Source organism: Octopus sinensis, unplaced genomic scaffold (genome assembly GCF_006345805.1).
Source record: "Octopus sinensis unplaced genomic scaffold, ASM634580v1 Contig17957, whole genome shotgun sequence".
Classification (NCBI taxonomy): Eukaryota; Metazoa; Mollusca; class Cephalopoda; order Octopoda; family Octopodidae; genus Octopus; species Octopus sinensis.
This window is the reverse complement of record NW_021835454.1, coordinates 1,327-22,561: the sequence shown is the minus strand read 5'-3', so window position 1 is coordinate 22,561 and position 21,235 is coordinate 1,327. Positions and strand designations below refer to the sequence as shown.

General features: G+C 37.5%; 2 protein-coding genes across 2 annotated transcripts in view; both read right to left on the bottom strand.

Annotated features, from left to right (window-relative positions):
- Positions 1-5,902, bottom strand: part of LOC118760849 — a 13,035-nt gene extending 7,133 nt beyond the window's left edge. Inside the window, exon 1 of the mRNA XM_036500002.1 lies at positions 5,675-5,902. Within this exon, the coding sequence (XP_036355895.1) occupies positions 5,675-5,846 (172 nt within the window). The 5' untranslated portion in view covers positions 5,847-5,902. The remainder of the gene's footprint in view (positions 1-5,674) is intronic.
- LOC115231246 (chitin synthase chs-1-like) lies at positions 5,894-21,235 on the bottom strand. The gene is made up of 4 exons (XM_036500001.1): positions 20,497-21,235; positions 17,013-17,168; positions 14,880-15,139; positions 5,894-5,905 (listed from the first exon to the last, which is right to left on the bottom strand). The coding sequence occupies exons 1-4, from the start codon at positions 21,233-21,235 to the stop codon at positions 5,894-5,896; spliced, it is 1,167 nt and encodes a 388-aa protein (XP_036355894.1).

The window sequence follows — 21,235 nt, the reverse complement described above, 5'->3', positions numbered from 1 at the left end:
TAAAACTTGAGAACTACACAACCAATTTCATTCAAATTTTACACATGCCTTACTAATTTCTAACTTCTTGCCTAGGGTGAGCCCACAGCAATATCTTCTCCACTATTTCAGTATTAAAAGTAAAACAAAAACATCTCTCTATTGTAATGTTAGATACTTTCACTTTAATACTGAAACTATTAAAGTCAAACTATTATATAAGAGGGATGAACCATTAACAGTGGACATCCATTTTGCTAGAAGAAGATCCGCTATGACCTTATATGCTACACCACTGGTTTTCAATTCATATTAATCAAATTAATATTCAATTTCTCACCCTTATTATTTTAAATTTAAATTTAAACCCAGGACCATGTGTTTTGGAACGAAGTTTGTTACCACACAGCCACACCTGCGCCTTATTTGTCTGTGTGTGTGTATGTGTGTATAGCTGTATATGTATACATTTATTTCTATACATATGGATGTATATGTATACATGTATATGTATATATATATATATATATATATATATATATATATGTATAGATCTACATGTAATATGTACACATATATATTCACATATTTACATGCATACATATATACACCCATACACACATACACACACACATTTCATCTTCTTACAAGTTAGAAAGACCCCTTCATGGGGACTTAACACCAACAATTTTGTCATTTTATCTAAGCAAAGACGAATAGTTGTACTCTTGGAAGCTGTGGGGTCATCCGAGCATAGAAGATGAGCATTATTTGTAATTCAATGGTACAACAGTGTAAGAGTTTGCTTTGACATACACTTAGATTGTGATTTCTGCAATGTGCTGCATAAATTGTCAAGTAAATGAGAGACATCTTTGACTCCACTGATTCAGTTGCAAAGTGTTGAGTAAAGCTATTTGATTGCAGATCTCCTTTCAGTCTTTTTATTATCACTGGTTCACACATAGTCCCCATATGGTAACATTGATTTCAAGGCCTTCCCAGATAAGTGTCTGGTTATTCAAAGACATTTATTGTATATTTATTCTGTCCAGTTACGTATCAGTATAGTGGTCATTTTCACACTCCAACTTTCATTTCTCCTTAGCCCTCACGTGACACATTTGTTAATGTTTATTTCAGTTGGGTCACGCCCTTCCAATTGCTATAGATTCGTAATGCATCTTACGGCTGTACCTGTCACCTGCATGGTGAGGAATACTACATTGGGAGTGGTAACGACTAGGGTACTGTAGCTGACTGATTATTGTGATCATTCGTCTTTTGGTTTCCTGTAGCTTTGCTCTCTTTTACAAACCCAGTGAACATATATTTCCTATTTCAAAGAAATTGAAACAATAGATATAAGACCCAAGTTAAAAAGGTTCTCAACAATTCAACTTCTCTGGTTAACATTAAGATGCCCACCCCCAATAGGGGCGTTAACTCTCACATTTTAGAGCTCCATGACCTCCATTTTTCAGGAGCAAAATCCTTTTAAAAGGTTCTATAAGACTGGAATTTTGGAATATGCACATAAAAATCAGTAGTATGGGATACATGTGGCACGATTACAATTTTTTAGGGTGTGTAAAGGGGGAAATAACCCTCATATACAATTTTGATGAAATTCGAAACATAGGTTCATTACAGAAAATATAACAGAAAAGTCTAATTCTTCAATTGTATGTAACTCGGGCAACGCCGGGTAACTCTGCTAATATATCAATAATAAAGGGTGAAATTAATTAATTTAGAAATAATCATTAATTTCAACAAGTAGAGTTACTTCAAGGAAGATTTAAGTAAAACTAATTAATTAAGGGTTTAGCAACGATTTCCCTCACCACACACCGAATTTAGAAATAGCAGTCAAAAAATATACAGGTAAAAATATATATAATATATATATATATATTGCCGTATGTTAACAAGAGGCAATTACCTCGAAACTGCAGTGTGTATAGAGAAAGGCAGAAAAGCAGGGGTGACAGGGAGTGTCCCAGGAAAATCCCTCTTCTTATGGGTATAGGGTAGATTTTAATAACTTGTGAGTCATTTTTTCAATGTTATACTGGTTTCCCAATTTGCTATTGCATGTTTAATATATTTTAATAGTGGTGGGGGCTACCTTATTTGTGTAGAGATATTTCTGTATCCATGAGTGTGGAACACTGTCGAATACTTCCTGGTAATCCATCCATGTCATGTTCAGGTTTGTCTTTTTCCTCTTACAGTCTTTTATAATGGCTTGGTTTACCAGAAGTTTCTCCTTAGAGCCATACACCCCTCTCCGGCACCCTTTTTGTTCTTCTGGTAAGACATTATTGTTTTCTAGGTGCTTTATAAGACGGTTATAGACGATTGATGTTAGGGTTCGGTAGGATGTTGATAGGCATGTTATTGATCTATAATTTTCTGATGTATGGTGTCTTTGTTTTTGAGAATTAGGATGTTGATTCTGTCTCACTTATCAATAAATTGAATGCTGCCCCTAAGTGGTTATGATGAGGTGTTTCAACCAGAAGTTGGGGACCTTATCTATCCCTGGAGTTTTCCAGTTGCAGGTATTTCTCATTGTGTCCGTGATCTCTTAGCCTGTGATGGTGGCCCATATCTGTGGTTCTCTTATGTTCTTCCTTTGCTTTTCTCAATTAATCCACTGAGAAATTTTGTTGTGTTGTTTTGGTTTGCCCCATATAGCTTTCCAGTATGATTGGATCCGTCAAATGTAAATAATGTGCATATTTCCTCATCTCTTAAATATAGAACTGTATTACCTTTTGTGTTTATTTTGAATTCTCTATTTTGTTGGAAGAAGCGTTCTTGTTTTTCAAAAAATTATTATTATTATTATTATTATTATTATTATTATTATTATTATTATTATTCACTAGTTTTATTTTTATAGCGTGCTTTCACTTCACTACCGAGCGCAGCTCTGTGTGCCTTGGGTATGTGCTGTGATTTGTTGAGATGCTCTGATGGTTATTGTATGGAAAGTGTTCTGCGTAGGATGTGTGCAGTGCCAAGTAGTGCAATTTTCTGTATGTTATATGTGTTTGTAAGTCCTAGTGTTTTTGTTTTGTATTTGTCTGAATATTTTTTTATCATGCCTAATGCACCTACTATGATAGGAATTGTTTCTGTTTTTAGATTCCACATTCTGGTTACCTCTATTTCCAGGTCTTTGTATTTTGAGAGTTTCTCCATTTCTTTTAGAGACACGTTGTCATCTGCCGGTATTGATACATCAGTTAGAAAGCATTTTTTTCCTTCATGATCACTGACAACTATATCTGGTCTGTTGGCCTTAATTTCTCTATCTGTGTGTATCGGCATATCCCAGAGTATGGTTGCTTTCTCGTTTTCTGAGACCTTTTCTGGTGTATGCCTATACCATCTTTTTTCTGTTGTTATTCCATAATGTTGGCATAGCTTCCAATGTATGTAGGTTCCAACTCTGTCATGTCTGTGAATATATTCCTTCTTAGCCAGGACTGGGCAGCTAGAGATAATATGATTTATTGTTTCTTGTCTATCTCCACATATTCTGCAGTTACTTGTTATATTTCTTTTCATTACATGTTTTTGGTAATTTCTGGTGGGGAGGCTTTGGTCTTGTCATTATTATTATTATTATTATTATTATTATTATTATTATTATTATTATTATTATTATTCAGTAGTATATTTTTTATAGCTTGCTTTCACTTCACTACCGAGCGCAGCTCTGCGTGCCTTGGGTATGTGCTGTGTTTTGTTGTGATGCTCTGATGGTTATTGTATGGAAAGTGTTCTGCGTAGGATGTGTGCAGTGCCTAGTAGTGCAATTTTCTGTATGTTATATGTGTTTGTAAGTCCTGGTGTTTTTGTTATGTATTTGTCTGAATATTTTTTATCATGCCTAATGCACCTATTATGATAGGAATTGTTTCTGTTTTTAGATTCCACATTCTGGTTACCTCTTATTATTATTGTTGTTATTATTATTATTATTATTATTATTATTATTATTATTATTATTATTATTATTATTATTATTATTATTATTATTGTTATTGTTATTATTATTATTATTATTATTATTATTATTATCATTATTATTATTATTATTTGATTAAAACTGTCAGCTCATTTTACTGGGTGTGGTGGCAGGTGTCAGCTGTCCACAGCCAGCAGACTAAGGTGACACTTATTTACTGATCATGCTTCAAGAATCCTGCGAAAAACTGTTGCAGCTCCAAGCTATGATGATTTTTGTAGGTATTCTATCTTTACATTTGTACCAATCCATTTTTGGCTTTCATATTTCTTGTAAACTGACCGTACATATTTTCCTTCCACTCCACAGCTCTTTTTTTAGTTCTCTTTAAGTTTTTCTTTATACAATTATCAATTTTGATGGTACCGGACTTATACCCATGCTTCAGTCATGGTTTCATGGCATTTTTTTTATATACCACTGCTTTCCTCTGCTTCTATACAATCCTGGCCACTGATCAAACCTCTACCACCCTTTCTTCTGGACATGTATAACCTATAAGTAACACTCCTCGGGTGGAATGCTCCGTGCATTGTCAATATTTTCCTTGTCTTCGTATCCTTATTCATCAGTTCTTTCTTTTGCCAGTTTATGATCCCAGCTCCATACAGAAGGAATACTATCGCCCATGTATTTACTGCTTGAATTTTATCCCAACCAGTCAATTTTGAACGCCAAACAAATCTTAGTTTTCGGAAATATTCTTTTCTCAGTTGTTCTGTCTCCTAGAATACCAAAGTATTTATAATCTTCCTTTTCAACTTGATTAATCAATCCTCTATTTGGTAATTCTATCCCTGCCAGGGACTGTACCTGTCTCATTTCAGGTTAATTATACCACACTTCTTGAGTTCGAACTCCATCTTAATATCAACACTAAAACCGTGGACCGTGTTCACCAATGAATTCGCTTGTGCCTCATCCTTGCTCTAAAGCTTCAAATCATCCATGAAAAGGTGGTGGTTGGTTCTTTGAGATTTCGCTTTAACTGATATCCCAGTTTCATTTTCAATAATAACGTCGTAGCATGCTGGTCGGAGGGGCTGCTTAACTTGCTTGCGGTTTGGTTTGGTCTGGATCTCAAGGCGGAGAAGAACTGAGACGAGGTGACGAGCAGATTGACCAATCCCACCCAGAATTGGTCACAGAGAAAACTATTTCTGCATGGTCAGGCGGAGGTGGTGAATGCTTATATAACATCCACCAAATAATACCACCTAGCCGTTCTACATTGATTCCAACTTGCAGAAAATAACTGGTCCTGTGCATGGAGCAAAAATTTATCCAGTTCATACTTATCTCAAGAGTCATTGAAAAATACAAAAGTTGCTGATTAACTGAGGCAAGTAATTAAGTAAAATGCGACACCCATCCATTATAGCGTCTTTGTGCTGATAAAAAAAAGTAATTTTTTGTTTTGCTTTGAATTAAAACAGTTAATCTGGAATCGGGCTGAATTTGGAGTTGTGTGGTTCGTGCTTCCTCAATATGTAACAGCAAAGTAAGCAATAGGGAATCACCAGAGCAGCAAACAGACTCTACGGCAACTTAGCCCTAAGTCTACACTCACATGTACAAGAGAGGGGGGAGGGAGAGAGAGAGAGAGGAACAGACAGGCCGAGAAAGGGACGCACATAAGTTATAACTTACCTCTCGCAAAGTCTATGATAACATAGGCAACACCACCTATGAAGACACATGTAACAGCAGTACCTAATATGAATATTAATAAAGTGGTGACTTTGAGTTGGAATTTTGTGTCAGTAAACATACAGACGGACATATACGCTAAAAGTACAACACTGACTAAGATTGAAGGCATCGTAAAAGTTGTTCCGAACACAATGTCTAATCCAGCAACAATTAATACTATGGTGGAACCTGCAAAGAACAAAGAAAAACAAATTTAGAATATCTTGCATTTCGGGAGGGGCATTGTGCCAATAATAAATACATTTATTTATTTTCTTATTGACAAATGGTTAACCATTTAACCAATTAACTAATCGATTGATTTGGTTAATCAATTAAGCAGCTAAGACTTTCAGAAACTCTTCGTCGCTATTCACGACCTTATCAAAGACATGCTCACTTCACTCGAAGTCTGCGTCAGATCTGTCTGTCTATCTTCTAGTTCGCAGGCTGTATATATATATATATATATATATATATATATATATATATATATATATATATATAATATATATATATGTATATATATATATATAATATATATATATATATATATATATTATATATATATATCTATATATATATAATTATATATATATATATCTATATATATAATATATATATATATATATATATATATATATATATATATATATATATAGGTAAATAGATAGATAGATAGATAGATAGATAGATAGATAGATAGATAGATAGATAGATATATGTATGTATGTATGTATGTATGTATGTATGTATGTATGTTCGTATGTATGTATAATTATATATTTGTATATTCATATATATAATTATATATATATATGTATAATTATATATACATATATATATATATATATATATAACCCACATCGCCACCTCAGTCCTACTGTAGTATAGAAAACCTAAAAAACACTAACAAATCTAAAAAGAAACAAAAAACCTAAAATATCTATGACCCTACGCTACAGGCTCTGCACACGTACTGGCATCATCTTTACACACCTACCTGGCACTAGACACACAATCCAAACAAACACAACAACCCAAGGCCAAAGCACGCATCCCACAATAACATCAGCATCACCAAATAGTAAACTGAGTGTTAAAACACGCATTGCACACGGAATCCCAGAATCTGCCGGTATTCCCAACGCGAGAAACTGTCTTACTTGCAAATGAATGCGTGACATTCAATCAAATAATATATATATACTAGCTTAAGGTGACCCGCTCTACGCGCGGGTGAGGTTGTGGTTGTTACTTTCTGTTTCTTATCGCCACATTCTCCCTCTTTGTTTCTCTCTCCTTTCTCATTTTCCCACTCTCTTACTCTTCCTTTCTCTCGGACTATCCCTCGCTTTCTCTTACTCTTTATCTTTCTCTATCTATCTCTCTGCCATTTATAAAAAATGAGATTTCCGCGTTTAAATCACAAATCTGCTTCCACTTTACCATGTTGAAAATTTGATTGAAATTGGGCAAAAGGTGTCCGATCTAGACTCCCAAGTGTCCCCCAAAATCAATAAAATCCCAGTTTTCACACCAAAGCAACCACTGTAGCGCCCCAAAACGTCTCCCAATCAATTTCTCACCTCAAGTTATCCCTTCTGTAAATTTTAATCCCCTTCCAGCCCAATTGTATCAACGTCCGCCTTCTTCATTTTATAGATTAGACAGATATACCGGGCCTTGCTCGGGATTAAAATAGTTTATTATCGTTTTACTTGTTTCGGCATTATAACCCGATTTCATTCGGGTTTACGCGGCCCACATTTTAAAAGATGAGGAATTTTGCACTAGAGGCGATGCCTTTCAATTGAGCAAAGTCGCTAGCACTTTTAACATAGGTGTGCATATTTTCAGCTGAATCCGATCACATATGCACACATCATATCTATATATATATATATATATATATATATATATATATATATATATATATATATTTATATTATATTGAGGGTACTACTATTCGTAGATACCAACACGCTAAGAGGGACCAATGCGGTCAAAACTACTAAAAATAAACAAAATTTTACCGAATGCAAAACTTCAAAACACGTCATTTTAAAAAAGAATTCAGTTACATATCACATGTGATTTCGCATTTAATGCAGAATATGCATTTCATGTTCATCAGTGCAACAAACTCAAGAAATATAAGAGAAAACATAACATTACAAGCTCGATAGCCAACCGTAGAATTCGTCGTAGCATGTACGAATGTTTATCTTTACATATCTATGAAAATGGCGGGCTTATTCGCAATGCATTTCGGTAATAAATTGTCTAGTCGGAATAAAAATTCAGTATTGAACTATTCCGGTGAAAAATATAAATTAACAATTGAGGATAAAATCTCATTTTTTTAAAATGATGTGTTTTGAAGTTTTGCATTCGGTAATATTTTGTTTATTTTTAGTAGTTTTGACCGCATTGGTCCCTCTTAGCGTGTTGGTATCTACGAATAGTAGTACCCTCAATATAATATAAATGAATATTTTCAAAGAGGAAGAATTTACGGATTTTTTCTCTTACGAGGTTTTTCACGCTGACTACTGATAATTTCTTTTAAAGATTTTATCCTCAATTGTTAATTTATATTTTTCACCGGAATAGTTCAATACTGAATTTTTATTCCGACTAGACAATTTATTACCGAAATGCATTGCGAATAAGCCCGCCATTTTCATAGATATGTAAAGATAAACATTCGTACATGCTACGACGAATTCTACGGTTGGCTATCGAGCTTGTAATGTTATGTTTTCTCTTATATTTCTTATATTTCTCTTATATTTGTTGCACTGATGAACATGAAATGCATATTCTGCATTAAATGCGAAATCACATGTGATATGTAACTGAATTCTTTTTTTAAAATGACGTGTTTTGAAGTTTTGCATTCGATAAAATTTTGTTTAATTTTAGTAGTTTTGACCGCATTGGTCCCTCTTAGCGTGTTGGTATCTACGAATAGTAGTACCCTCAATATAATATAAATGAATATTTTCAAAGAGGAAGAATTTACGGATTTTTTCTCTTACGAGGTTTTTCACGCTGACTACTGATAATTTCTTTTAAAGATTTTATCCTCAATTGTTAATATATATATATATATATATACGCATTAAATATGTACATATATACGCATTATATATACATGTCTACACATATATATATATATATCTACACACATATATACAAATATATACACTTCATATATACACACACACACACACACATATAATATATATATATATATACATTATGTATATATTTATATACACACATATATATATATACATTAACACAATATATCTGATTAATAATATATGTTATGATTGTGCGATGGTGGTGGGCGATAATAGTTCACTGTTCTAAAAGACGGGATTATTTAAACTGTTGCTACTGTCACTCTGTCTCTCTATAGACAGAGACAAAAATACAGTGAGAGGGGTGGTGGGAGAAAGAGTGACAGAGAGACGGCGAAGCTGCTAAACGTCGTTATAGAGAGAAAGTTATAGAGAGATAGTGCAGACAGACGTACAGAGAGAGAGAGAGAGGGGATGTGGGACAAGAGTGACAGAGCTGGCGAAGGCGGCGGTGGAAAGATAGTGGAGGCTGTCAAAAGTCTTTATAGAGAGAATGTGGAGGTAAGGGAGGAAAGAGAGAGAGAGACGGAGGAAAACAGGCATATATGAGAAAGAGAGAAACGACAAAGACTTGTCAAGGTGTGGGGGGTTTTGCCCTAGTAACCACAGCTTTTGATATAGGGATTTCTAACCTAGCCCACTCACATCCTCGCCTCTTGTTACATACATGTCCCTGTAAACCTTGGTTCGAATCCGAGCGCATTTAGTGCCACTTAACCCGTTCCAATGCCAAAACCAGACAAACTTGTCGCATTTCAGATTTATTATATATATATATATATATATATTATAGCATATATGGGTACAGAACAAGTAACATAAGAACAACACTTTCATCAGTTGTCGTTTGTCTATCTACTCCTCATTTCGAGCACTGAACGACAATATGAGTCTTCGAAGACAGTTGCTCCCATAAGTACCAAAATAAAATTTGGGAATTACGGAGGGCCAAAGTTGGGAACGAGACAGCGGAGGCATATAAGGAAACCGAGCGAAAACAAAAATGGAGGGCCGTTAGACCAGAACGAGAGTAAAATAGCGAACGCTGGAGAAATAATTTTTGTGACAAAGTAAAAGATAGGAGAGATAGGATGCGTCCAGTCTTTAAGACAACCCTAAAAGAAAAGAAAGATGGACGATGGTTACGTGTGAGCAATGAGATAGAGAGTAAAGGAGAAATTGGGGGAGGGGGAGAGAGATAGAAAACAGTGACGGGGAGAAAAGAAATTAGAGAAAGGATGAGAGAGAAAACGATAGGGCGAGAACACAATGTTTTCTTCCCTTATCGTTTTCTCCCCAAATTTAAGAATTTAATGTTACCTTTCCCCACTCTAGATTGTATAGGTCTGTATTTGGGCACTGCAGTAGATGACATACCATGAGATATTTGTACACTTAGGCTTATTGTGTTTGAATGAAAGCGTAATTCAGTGGTAGACTCACTATGGCTACACCAAGTAAGGGTTAATATAATTAATAAGTTTATTGATATGAATAATCTAATTTTTATTATAACATAATACATGTTATAATGTATAACATTATCTAAGTAAGATTTAGTAAACTGTGGTGGGACCTGGAGTTTGTAACCATGGTAGTAATTCGCAAGTGATTTAATTTTTAATCGCTTATATGTTTGTGGGTTTTGTACTTTTGCCCTCTCGTATGCGTATGAGGTAGAATATACTTAGGAACGTGTAGACATTTACTTGTTCGTCTCATATTACCACTACTTGGAATTTTGCTGGCAACTTAGAATGTCAGATTCAGCATTATATTTTGTAACTTCTACTTGTATGCACCTCTCCTATAAGCTGTCTCTCCTTAACTGTAAAAAAAATTTCTGTCGTTTTGGCTGATAGTATTTATCTTTTTATTTTTATTTATGTTATGTTGAGATGTTGTAGAAGGGCATAAGCAGCCTCGTGTCACTTATGTCGCAGTCTTCTCCCCCACACCCTTTATTTACTGGTTCGTTTTCTTCCTTATTTACGTCTACCCCTGTAAGGGTCTTAACTTTGCCCTTGGTTTAAATATAACTGACCAGTTGTAGAGATGAATGGACTTTGGTTAATTCTATTACGGACAACAGGTGGTGGTCTCTAGAATATTTCAGTAAGTACACTATTATAAGAACTCTACGGTTTTGTTTTTGGATAGATATTAATTAGCCCTATTTACGAAATCATAAGTACTATTCTTTTTCTAAACATGTTGGGAATTCCCCTTTTTATTTTAGTACTAGTTTTATTTCACTACTATTTACAGACCTGGTTTCCCCTTTATAAAGAGATAGCCCATAAATATTTCCCTACATCACTGCTACTTCACTCTTTTACCTAACGAATTCAAGCTCCACGCAGCAAGATGGTATGATTCTGATATACTAAGCTTTCTGCTATCATCTCGAGGCCCTGTTCTTTCTTCTTCCCTCTTCCCTCTTCCCTTCGTTTATTCTATTTTATTTTATGCATTTGTATTCACTCTGATGAAACTCCATGTACCAGATCGAATGTACTATGATATTTATATATGTATTTTTCGGTGCAAATGGTTTTGTTAAGCGGTGTCGAGTTTTAAAATCCTGTAAATAATAATAATAATAATGATATTTTTATAAGCTTAGATGCAGGAGCGGCTGTGTGGTAAGTAGGCGCAGGAGTGGCTGTGTGATAAGTAGGCGCAGGATTGGCTGTGTGGTAAGTAGACGCAGGAGTGGCTATGTGGTAAGTATGCGTAGGAGTGGCTATGTGGTAAGTAGGCGCAGGAGTGGCTGTGTGATAAGTAGGCGCAGGATTGGCTGTGTGGTAAGTAGGCGCAGGAGTGGCTGTGTGGTAAGTATGCGTAGGAGTGGCTGTGTGGTAAGTAGGCGCAGGAGTGGCTGTGTGTTAAGTAGGCGCAGGAGTGGCTGTGTGTTAAGTAGGCGCAGGAGTGGCTGTGTGATAAGTATGAGCAGGAGCGGCTGTGTAGTAAGTAGGCTCAGGAGTGGCTGTGTGGTAAGTAGGCGCAGGAGTGGCTGTGTGGTAAGTAGGTGCAGGAGTGACTGTGTGGTAAGTAGGCGCAGGAGTGGCTGTGTGGTATATAGGCACAAGAGTGGCTGTGTGATAAGTAGCTTGCTTACCAACCACATGGTCCTAGGTTCAGTCCCACTGCGTGGTACCTTGGGCAAGTATCTTCTACTATAGCTTCGGGCCGACCAAAGCCGTGTCAGTGGATTTGGTAGACGGAAATTAGAAGAAGCCCATCGTATATGTGTATATATATGGTTATGTCTGTGTGTTTATAGGTTTGTATGTCTGTGTGTTTATAGGTTTGTATGTCTGTGTTTGTCCCCCACCCAACATCGCTTGACAACCGTTTGGGGGTGCTTACGTCCCCGTAAATTAGCGGTTCAGCAAAAGAGACCGCTAGAATAATTACTAGGCTTCCAAAGAATAAGCTCTGGAGTCGATTTGCTCGACTAAAAACGGTGCTCCAGCATCACCGCAGCCAAACATGCATATATGGGTACAGGACGTCACCAACAGTAAACAACATGAAACACGAAAACAAATGAGTTCAATACGCAAACAGCGAGAGAAACAATTGGAAAACGGGACAAGTAACATAAAGAACGACCCTTCATCAGTTGTCGGCTCTCTGTCATTATAAATAAGAATGTATGCAAGCGGAGGTGAGGGAGAGAATTACGTGTGTGTGTGTGTGTGTGTGTGTACATGATACACAACTTCCATAAATCGTTATATATTTAAGACAAAATGTGCAAGTCCGGTCTTCATGCTTGTATCAAATCAAAAGAAAATTCGATTGAAGCAAGTATTATCACACGTTCAGTCTATGCATGTTCTTAACATAAAAATCGAAATATGCATATACAGTAGCTATATATATATATATATATATATATATATATATAATATATATATATATATATATAAACTTGGAGAAGAGAAATAACGCGTATGTTCGGTCATATAGTAATATAATAAAAAAATAAAATATATGTAGGCGCAGGAGTGGCTGTGTGGTAAGTAGCTTGTTTACCAACCACATGGTTCCGGTTCAGTCCCACTGCGTGGCACCTTGGGCCAGTGTATTCTACTATAGCCTCGGGATGACCAAAGCCTTGTGAGTGGATTTGGTAGATGGAAACTGAAAGAAGCCCGTCGTATATATGTATATATATATGTGTGTGTGCGTGTATGTTTGTGTTTGTCCCCTAGCATTGCTTGACAACCGATGCTGGTGTGTTTATGTCCCCGTCACTTAGCGGTTCGGCAAAAGAGCCCGATAGAATAAGTACTGAGCTTACAATGAATTGCTCGATTAAAGGCGGTGCTCCAACATGGCCGCAGTCAAATGACTGAAACAAGTAAAAAAAAATATGCATATATACATACATATATGTACATACTTACATCTACATGTATATATTCATGCATATATATAATATATATATATATTATATATATATATATATATATATTATATATATATATATATATATATATATATATGAGTACAGGACACCACAAATAAACGTAGAACACAACGAGAGACGAGACATAAAATCAAACAAGGAAACGGACTTTTTTTAAACAACGGAAAAATAGAGTACAGACAACAAACAAGGAAAATTCCCCTTCATCAGCTGTCCCTGGTTCGATTCAAAGTGTGTTTCGAAGGTAAGGACATATATATATATATACACACACACACATATACACACATACACCCACACGCACACACACACACACACACATATATGTTTATATATATATTGATAGAAATGGTATGACAACAAAACAGTGAATGAGACCTCGATATTATGTAAATAGAGGAATTTATCTGTAAATATAATATGTAACAATTATTCGGTACCCATGATAGAACTCTGAGTTTCGGATGTCGGGGCGGAAACCCACGCCGCCATCTCTTCAGTTATCCGGCCATCGAAAAAATGCTATGAAAATGACCATTAAACAAAGGGAAATTACTGTATGATTGACCGTTATTAAGACTAAAGAGCTATTTGAATAACCGCTAAGTGAGTGTAGGGAGTAATGGTAAGGGGGTAAAAATATTCATAGTATTCGCGTAAGCGAGCATGTCCATACCTATACATGCGCACCCGCACGCCCACGTACATGCGCCCGCGCATGTGTAGGTATGGACATATACAGGGTACCCTAGAATTCACTATCTATTTCAGAATTAATTTATATATTGCAATAGAGACCTAATTCTGGGACAACCTCTGTATTATTTAACAGTTTGGTTCCGTTCCAAGTAACTTAAGGTTTAGCAGGCTCATCAAACGAACCTACCTTGTCAGGCTCAGGCGACCGACTGGAGGAAGTTCAGGATGCTTACTGCTGATTGGGTGACTGTTGGTTACATATCAACACCACATAGTGTTGTTGATATTAGTGTTGATATATCAGCGACATCCATCTATCCATCCATTGGTCCGCCTGTGCACCAGCCCGCCTACTCGAGCGCCTGCCTGTCTGTATGTATGGCCTTTGCTCAAGATGCTGACTTTGTATCCACATGGTTTCGGTTCCGATATTCTTGCGAGGTACATTGGACAAGTGACTTTTAAAACCCCAAGCCGACCAATACCTTGGTAGTGGATTTGGTAGGCGGAAACTGTGTGGAAGCCCGACGTGTATATATTATTTATTTACCTCTCTCTCCCCCTTTCTCTCTTTGTACACACAGACACACAGACACACACACACACACACACACACACACATATATATATATATATATGCGGATATGTGTGTATCTTTGTGTTTATGTTTGTGGCCCCAAATCTAGACAACCAATATTGGCTTGTTTTCGACCCCATAGCCAAGCCTTTAGGCAACGAATAGGCGGATAGAATAAGTAGAAGACTTTAAAAAAATGTACTGGTGCTGATTTGTTCAACTAAAACCCTTCGATGTGATGGCCCTGCATGGCCGCAGTCCGAAGACAGAAGCAATAAAAGAAGATATATTTACCTGGAGAAGGACAACCATGGTGAACAACTGAATAAGGTAGATGATGTACAAGACCGTAAAGCAAGCATTGTATCGCACTAGTCGAGGAAGTTGCTGCATTACTAGGAATGTATTGGCCATATCCGATAACATCCAGCGTCGTCGTTGTTTCAAGAACTCCTCCAATTTACATGGACAGTAAGTCGTGTTCACAGCGAACGTACAAAATTTTAATTTCCAGCCTCTCATCATCATAAGAGTACACATCCATCGATCCTCGCCTTAAAAAGTAAAGAGACATAAAGTACAAAAATATGAAAAAGACATAAGAAAAATAAACAGATTTCGAGAAAACTATTAGCCTTTGTTTGTCCTGTGTATGGCATGTGATGCAGGACACCTCTCCCTGGCGCCCATTCATCATATATGATACACATTCCCATTTATTTAACCGGCAGAGTAACTTGAGACTTATGAGGAGAAACTCAGAACGGATGAAATGAGGGTTTCAGACTGAAAGCCAGAAAATAAGTGAGGAAGTTTAGAACAAACGTATCTAAATGCAAGAGGTTCACTGATAAGGGACAGTTTGATGGAATGCTCAGAGAGAGAGAGAGAGAGAGAGAGAGAGAGAGAGAGAGAGAGTGAGTGAGTGTGTGAGTGAGTGAGTGAGTTAGGGAGGGAGGGAGGGAGTGAGGGAGGGAGGGAGGGAGTGAGTAAGGGAGGGAAGGAGTAGGTGAGTGGGTGAGTGAGTGAGTGAGTGAGTGAGGAGTGAGTGAGTGAGTGAGTGAGTGAGTGGGTGAGTGAGTGAGTCAGTCAGTCAGTCAGTAACCCAAAGAGAAAGAGGGAGATAGATAGATAGATAGATAGATAGATAGATAGATAGATAGATAGATAGATAGATAGATAGATAGATAGATAGATAGATAGATAGATAGATAGATGGAGGGAGGGACAGACGGATGGATAGATGAGTAGTTGTATAAACAAATGGATGGATGGTTGGATGGGTGGATGGGTAGTTGTATAACAAACAGATAGATGGATGGAAAGAAATGCCCACAGAAAAAGAGATTTGTGGAGTGAGAGAGAGATATATGGTAAAAGAGAGAGAGTGAGAGAAAGAGAGAAAAGAATGAAGATGATAGACCGATCCTTGCTCGGTTTCCGTAAAAGAATTGGTGGTGCGGCCCCATCAGTTCAATCTACAAATATATGTTAGTGCCCTACTGACAATATCAACTTTGTCTGTAGACCAGCCCTTTCTTCCAATACCAGTTCATAATCCAAGAGATTATACCAAGAGACGGATGGCGCACAAAATCTCGTGGCCTAGCGGTTAGGGTATTGCACTTACCATCACGAGGTCACAGTTTCGAGTTTCAGACCGGCTGTGAGTTGTATTCTTGAAGAAAAGCCTTCATTGCGCTCTGCTCCAGTTCTCGCAACTCTAAATGGGTAACCTTGCAATGGGTTTGCGTATAAAGGGGAAATGGGGACTCAGGACGATTACCTGAACGGAGGTCTCGCGAGCCAAATTTTGTTCAAGTCGTACTAGGAATCCCAACTGGTTGGCATTGGTTATTCATTCACACCAGAGGACACACACAAAAGGAAGAGGGTTATGGTCTGTGAACTCTTTATGGATTCGTCGAGATGGGCGAGGTTGGTGTGGTTGCTACTTATTCTAAACATCTGGGGATCAAAATGTTTCAGAAAAAGTAATTGACGGAAGAAACAGGTGAAAAGGCTTCATTTAACATTGTTAAAACGAATCCAGGAATCAAATGTTGGGTCTTTGATATCTTTGTTAAACTGTGCATTAGACCAACTGACTTTGAATACTGTATTGTCTAAATTACGTGAAGTGAAACGAATAAAATACTTTTTTTCCATTTCACTACGGATAATTCCCCCATGTATAAACTGTCATGGATCCTGGGTACGAAGCACGGCTACGAATTTGGAGGAAGAGGTTTCTTGAACTAAATTTTATTAACCCCGGAAGCGAAGTTAACCTTGACTTTATTTGAACTCAGAACCATAAAAGCCAGAATTTACGCCATCTCACTGAGAGCGGAAATATATTAAATAATAAACGAGCGAACCAACTAATATACGCAGAATGAAATATCGAAATAATTGGCGCCGTACCTGTGTCTTTGATAAGTACATCCATCGGTTCCATACTTTCTTGAGAATAATCGTCCAATAAATTATAGAGCGCAGTGATTCTATACAGACTGAAACATCCTGGGCAACACATCACCGACCCAATAATATTCTGAGCAGTCTTTGTCATCCAGAAATCTTTAAAAAAGGAACAAAATTTTTAAATACAAACGAAAAAAGACAGTAAATATACTGTGTATATGAAAAATATGTTAAATTTTCAAGATGTGAATGCTTATAGCCTGTTGCACTCACAGTCGCAAGATCATGGTTTCGATTTCAGGTGATGCGTTGTGTTCTGGGGCAAACACTTCATTTCGCGTTGCTCCAATTCACTCAGAAGTAAACGGAGAACACTGCCACGGACTGGTGTCCTGTTCATCGGAAATATGAGATTGGTCACTTGTACGTCATAGAAACCGGGTAACCGGTGCCATTGGATCTTGGAGTGAACCAAGACTGGTCAATAGCTTTGTAAAGTCCGAGGCTCAACCACACAGCACTAAGTCTGTATATAATGTTCGGTTAAAGATAAATCTAACACGCTGTAAATAGGTACAGTATGTGATGGTAACGGCAGTAAGTAACAACAGTATTATAACTAACATATATTTTCTTAGCTTGCAGCGACCGAATACAGATTATGTTATGATAGATCACTTCCTGATGTGATACGTCTAAACATATCACGTGAGGATGACATCATGAAGTGATGATGTTACAACTCAGTGAGTCATGTCATTCTCTCTTTTTCTCTCTCTCGCTCTATCCCTCTATCTATCTACCCGAGAAATTATAAATTATCACAATTATCATAATTTCTCATACATTTGGCTTGTACGAGGGGCGTTCAATAAGTAATGCCCCTAACCCACTTCCCATAGCAGTAGAGCAACGAAACTTGGCACAGTTATTAGTCTTTTTCTACATAGGAACCACCCAGAGTTACGCATTTCTCCCATTGTTTGATGCAGCTCTGGAGACCGTTTTTGTAGAAGACCCCAGCTTGGTTCTCCAACCTGAACGTGACTTCAGAAATCAAGGCTGCATCATCTGGGAAACGCTTTCTTTTCAAAAACAACTTCATGACTGGGAAGAGGGGAAAATCAGAGGGTGGAAAGTCAGGAAAGTAGGGGAATGGGGGAGGAGTTCATAGCCATACGCCTGTGCTTCTGATCTGGCGACAAGCGAGTTGTGGACCGGAGCGTTGTCCTGCAGGAGAAGGATGCCTTTGCTGATCTTGCCCCGCCTCTTGATTTTGATAACTTCTCTTAATTTCCTCAAAAGTGAAGCATAATAGGCTCCTGTAATTGTGGTACCCTTTGCCAGGAAATCTGTCATCACTACTCCGTCCTGGTCCCAGAAGACTGTGAGCATGACCTTGCCAGCGGAGGGCTGCACCCTTGCCTTCTTTGGAGGGGGTGAGTCACGGTGCTTCCACTGCATTGACTGGGCTTTGGTCTCTGGATCATCGTGATGGACCCAGGTTTCATCCTGTGTAATCAGTCTTTTGAAAAATTTTGACTCATCTTCTTGGCACATCTCCAAATTCATCCTCGAGCACTCGACGCGTTCTTGCTTCTGGAAAGGCGTGAGCAACCTGGGAATCCATCTGGCAGACACCTTTTGCATATGCAAATGGTCATGAATGATAGTTTCCACAGACCCGGTACTAATCTTGACCTCATGGGCTATTTGGCGAATAATTATGCGTCGATCTTCCAACATGACAGCCTCAACTTGACGGACAGATGCCTCATCAACGGCAGAAGCGGGGCGACCAGATCTGGGAGCTGTTTCCACAGAGTTCCGACCATGTTTGAATTCCCGATACCAGCGTTTTACAAGGTCATATGATGGGGCATCATCACCATAAGTTACTTTCATTTCATCAAAAGTCTCCCGTGGTGTGCGTCCTTTCAAATACAAAAACCGGATCACTGCTCGACACTCAACAGGCTCCATTTCACACTTGACTCAGTTCAAACACATGTAAATCAGAAACCACAATTAGTTCAGAGCTGTAATTTATCACGTACTCTATAGAGATATAAAAAATTGCACATGCAAAATTTCAGCTAGATCAAACAACTGCAAGTGGGTCAGGGGCATTACTTATTGAACGTCCCTCGTATATCATAACCAGTAATACTTCTGAATACAGTAATAACCACACAACTGTACGGGAAGTAGAATGGATAATGAAACTTTAAACTCACCTATAACCGTCGTACATCTAAAAGTACAAGGTAAATTAACTATCTGTATATGTATATATTCTTTTTTCTTTCGTTTCTTTCTCTCTCGTCACTCTTCCCCCTCCTCATCCATCTTTCCCATTCTTTCTTTTCTGTCGCTTTTTATTTTTAATGAAGGACTTGCATTCGAAACGTAAAAGATACTTTCCTTTCCTTTTAAGCTGTAAACTAATAACACTTTTGTTAAATGTTGTCCTTCTCATTTTCTCGTCTTTTGTTTTTGCTCATTGCATAACTCACACAAACACGCGTGTTTGTGCGTGTGTGTCTGTGTGTGTATGTGGGTGCGTGTGAGAGAGTGTGTGGACCTTTGCGTATGTCTGAGTATGTGTATATCTGTATGTCTGTGTGTCTGTGCGTCTTTGCGTGTGTATCTGTATGTGTGTATGTGTGTGTGTGTGTGTGTGTGTGTGTGTGTGTGTGTGTGTTGTGTGTGTGTGTGTGTGTGTGTGTGTGTTTGAGTTGTTCAAGCTATAATCCGTGTAGAATGGCTATAGGCTCGTTTTCGGCCGATTTCCAGACTACATATACATTTCATTCCTATTTATACTTGTATCTGCGACATTCTAAACAGAAAATCTGAATATAGATAAGCCGGGCATAATTCACCTAGATTTTACATAGAGAACATCTTCAGAGGTGTACTAACGATTCGGTAGAGTAAGAGAGATTGGTTACACTTTGATGTATCATCTATTTGATTTTTAATATTGGCAGTCATTGACTCAAGTACTTACATATATGATTGTCATTCAAGATTTAGTAAAACTAGAAAAACGTAAACTTTATTTATGCATCAATTGCTGTCGGATATATCGCGCTTGGCTAAAATTAATTTACACAATCACACAAGGTGAATTTCAGAGGAAGCCTAACTAAACACATACACATCGACCTATCTCCCTACCTACCACCCTATTGAATACATATATACATATGTGTATATATTTTTTATATCGAAATAAGAATAAACGTCTCAAAACACTGCTACACGCGTTTCAGTAACGTGGTTGTTTTTCAACAATGCGTAGCATATATTACGTAATTTCACATTGCGTAAGCACGCCATTTCATCGGGCAATATCCAGCCTTTTATCGTCAAGACCTATTCAAATTATGTCGCTTGATATTTAATATAGTTTTTATTGATTGTTTATACAAAATACTAAGTGTTATGTAAACAACATTAGAGAAAAAGAAAAACCAACCTTTGATATATTCAAACATTTGGAACCATACAATTGGGCGATTCTTCTCGCCGATGGGATATGTGTGGCCACAAGCACCACCGACTCGGAGATCATTATTACAAGTGTTCAGTAAATCAACCACAGCGTCATCATTGAACTCCATGTCGGAATCCGTTGCTAGTATAAAGGTCCGGCTGTCGAATTCTTCATGGCTCGGAAGGAACGGTGACTTGATGTTCACTTTGATATCCTTAATTAAATTTCCACTGATTGTGTTAATAGGTCTTACTTCTATTTTCGAATTAATAGGAATACTGGCATCATTGCGACCCATATTAGTTATTGTACTCGGAGTGCATGAAGTTACAGAATCGCCAAGCCCATCCACGTATGCAGAGTTCACCGACGAATGGTTGCTCGCTGATAATCTACCGTTCATCTTGAGGACACCCAAGCCTTTTGGATGGAAATATATGCTAGAGGGTGAATGTAGGCTGCCACCCGTTTCTGAATCATCTGACCAGTCTGATGAATCATCTTCGCTGGAAACTGTCGAAGAATCGCTATATTGACTCAGTATCGAACGTGCGAGTAAAGATCTTACTGTAGGTCTTTTCATTAGATTGTTCAATGAATCTACACCACAGAATTTCCTTTTATCGACATAATAACGGGCGTTGAATGGCGTCGATTCCATTTCGCAGCGCTTCAGTCTATTTTCAATCCAATTGTAAGCCTTTTTCACCCGGAAACTCAT

Excerpts from the sequence above, each read along its gene's own strand:
- LOC115231246 (XM_036500001.1), bottom strand. The coding sequence starts at position 21,235 with ATGAGTTTCCGGGTGAAAAAGGCTTACAATTGGATTGAAAATAGACTG. Across the intron at positions 17,169-20,496 it reads AATGTTTGAATATATCAAAG|ATTTCTGGATGACAAAGACT; the intron begins GTTGGTTTTTCT and ends CCTTTTTTAAAG. Across the intron at positions 15,140-17,012 it reads TGTACTTATCAAAGACACAG|GCGAGGATCGATGGATGTGT; the intron begins GTACGGCGCCAA and ends TTACTTTTTAAG.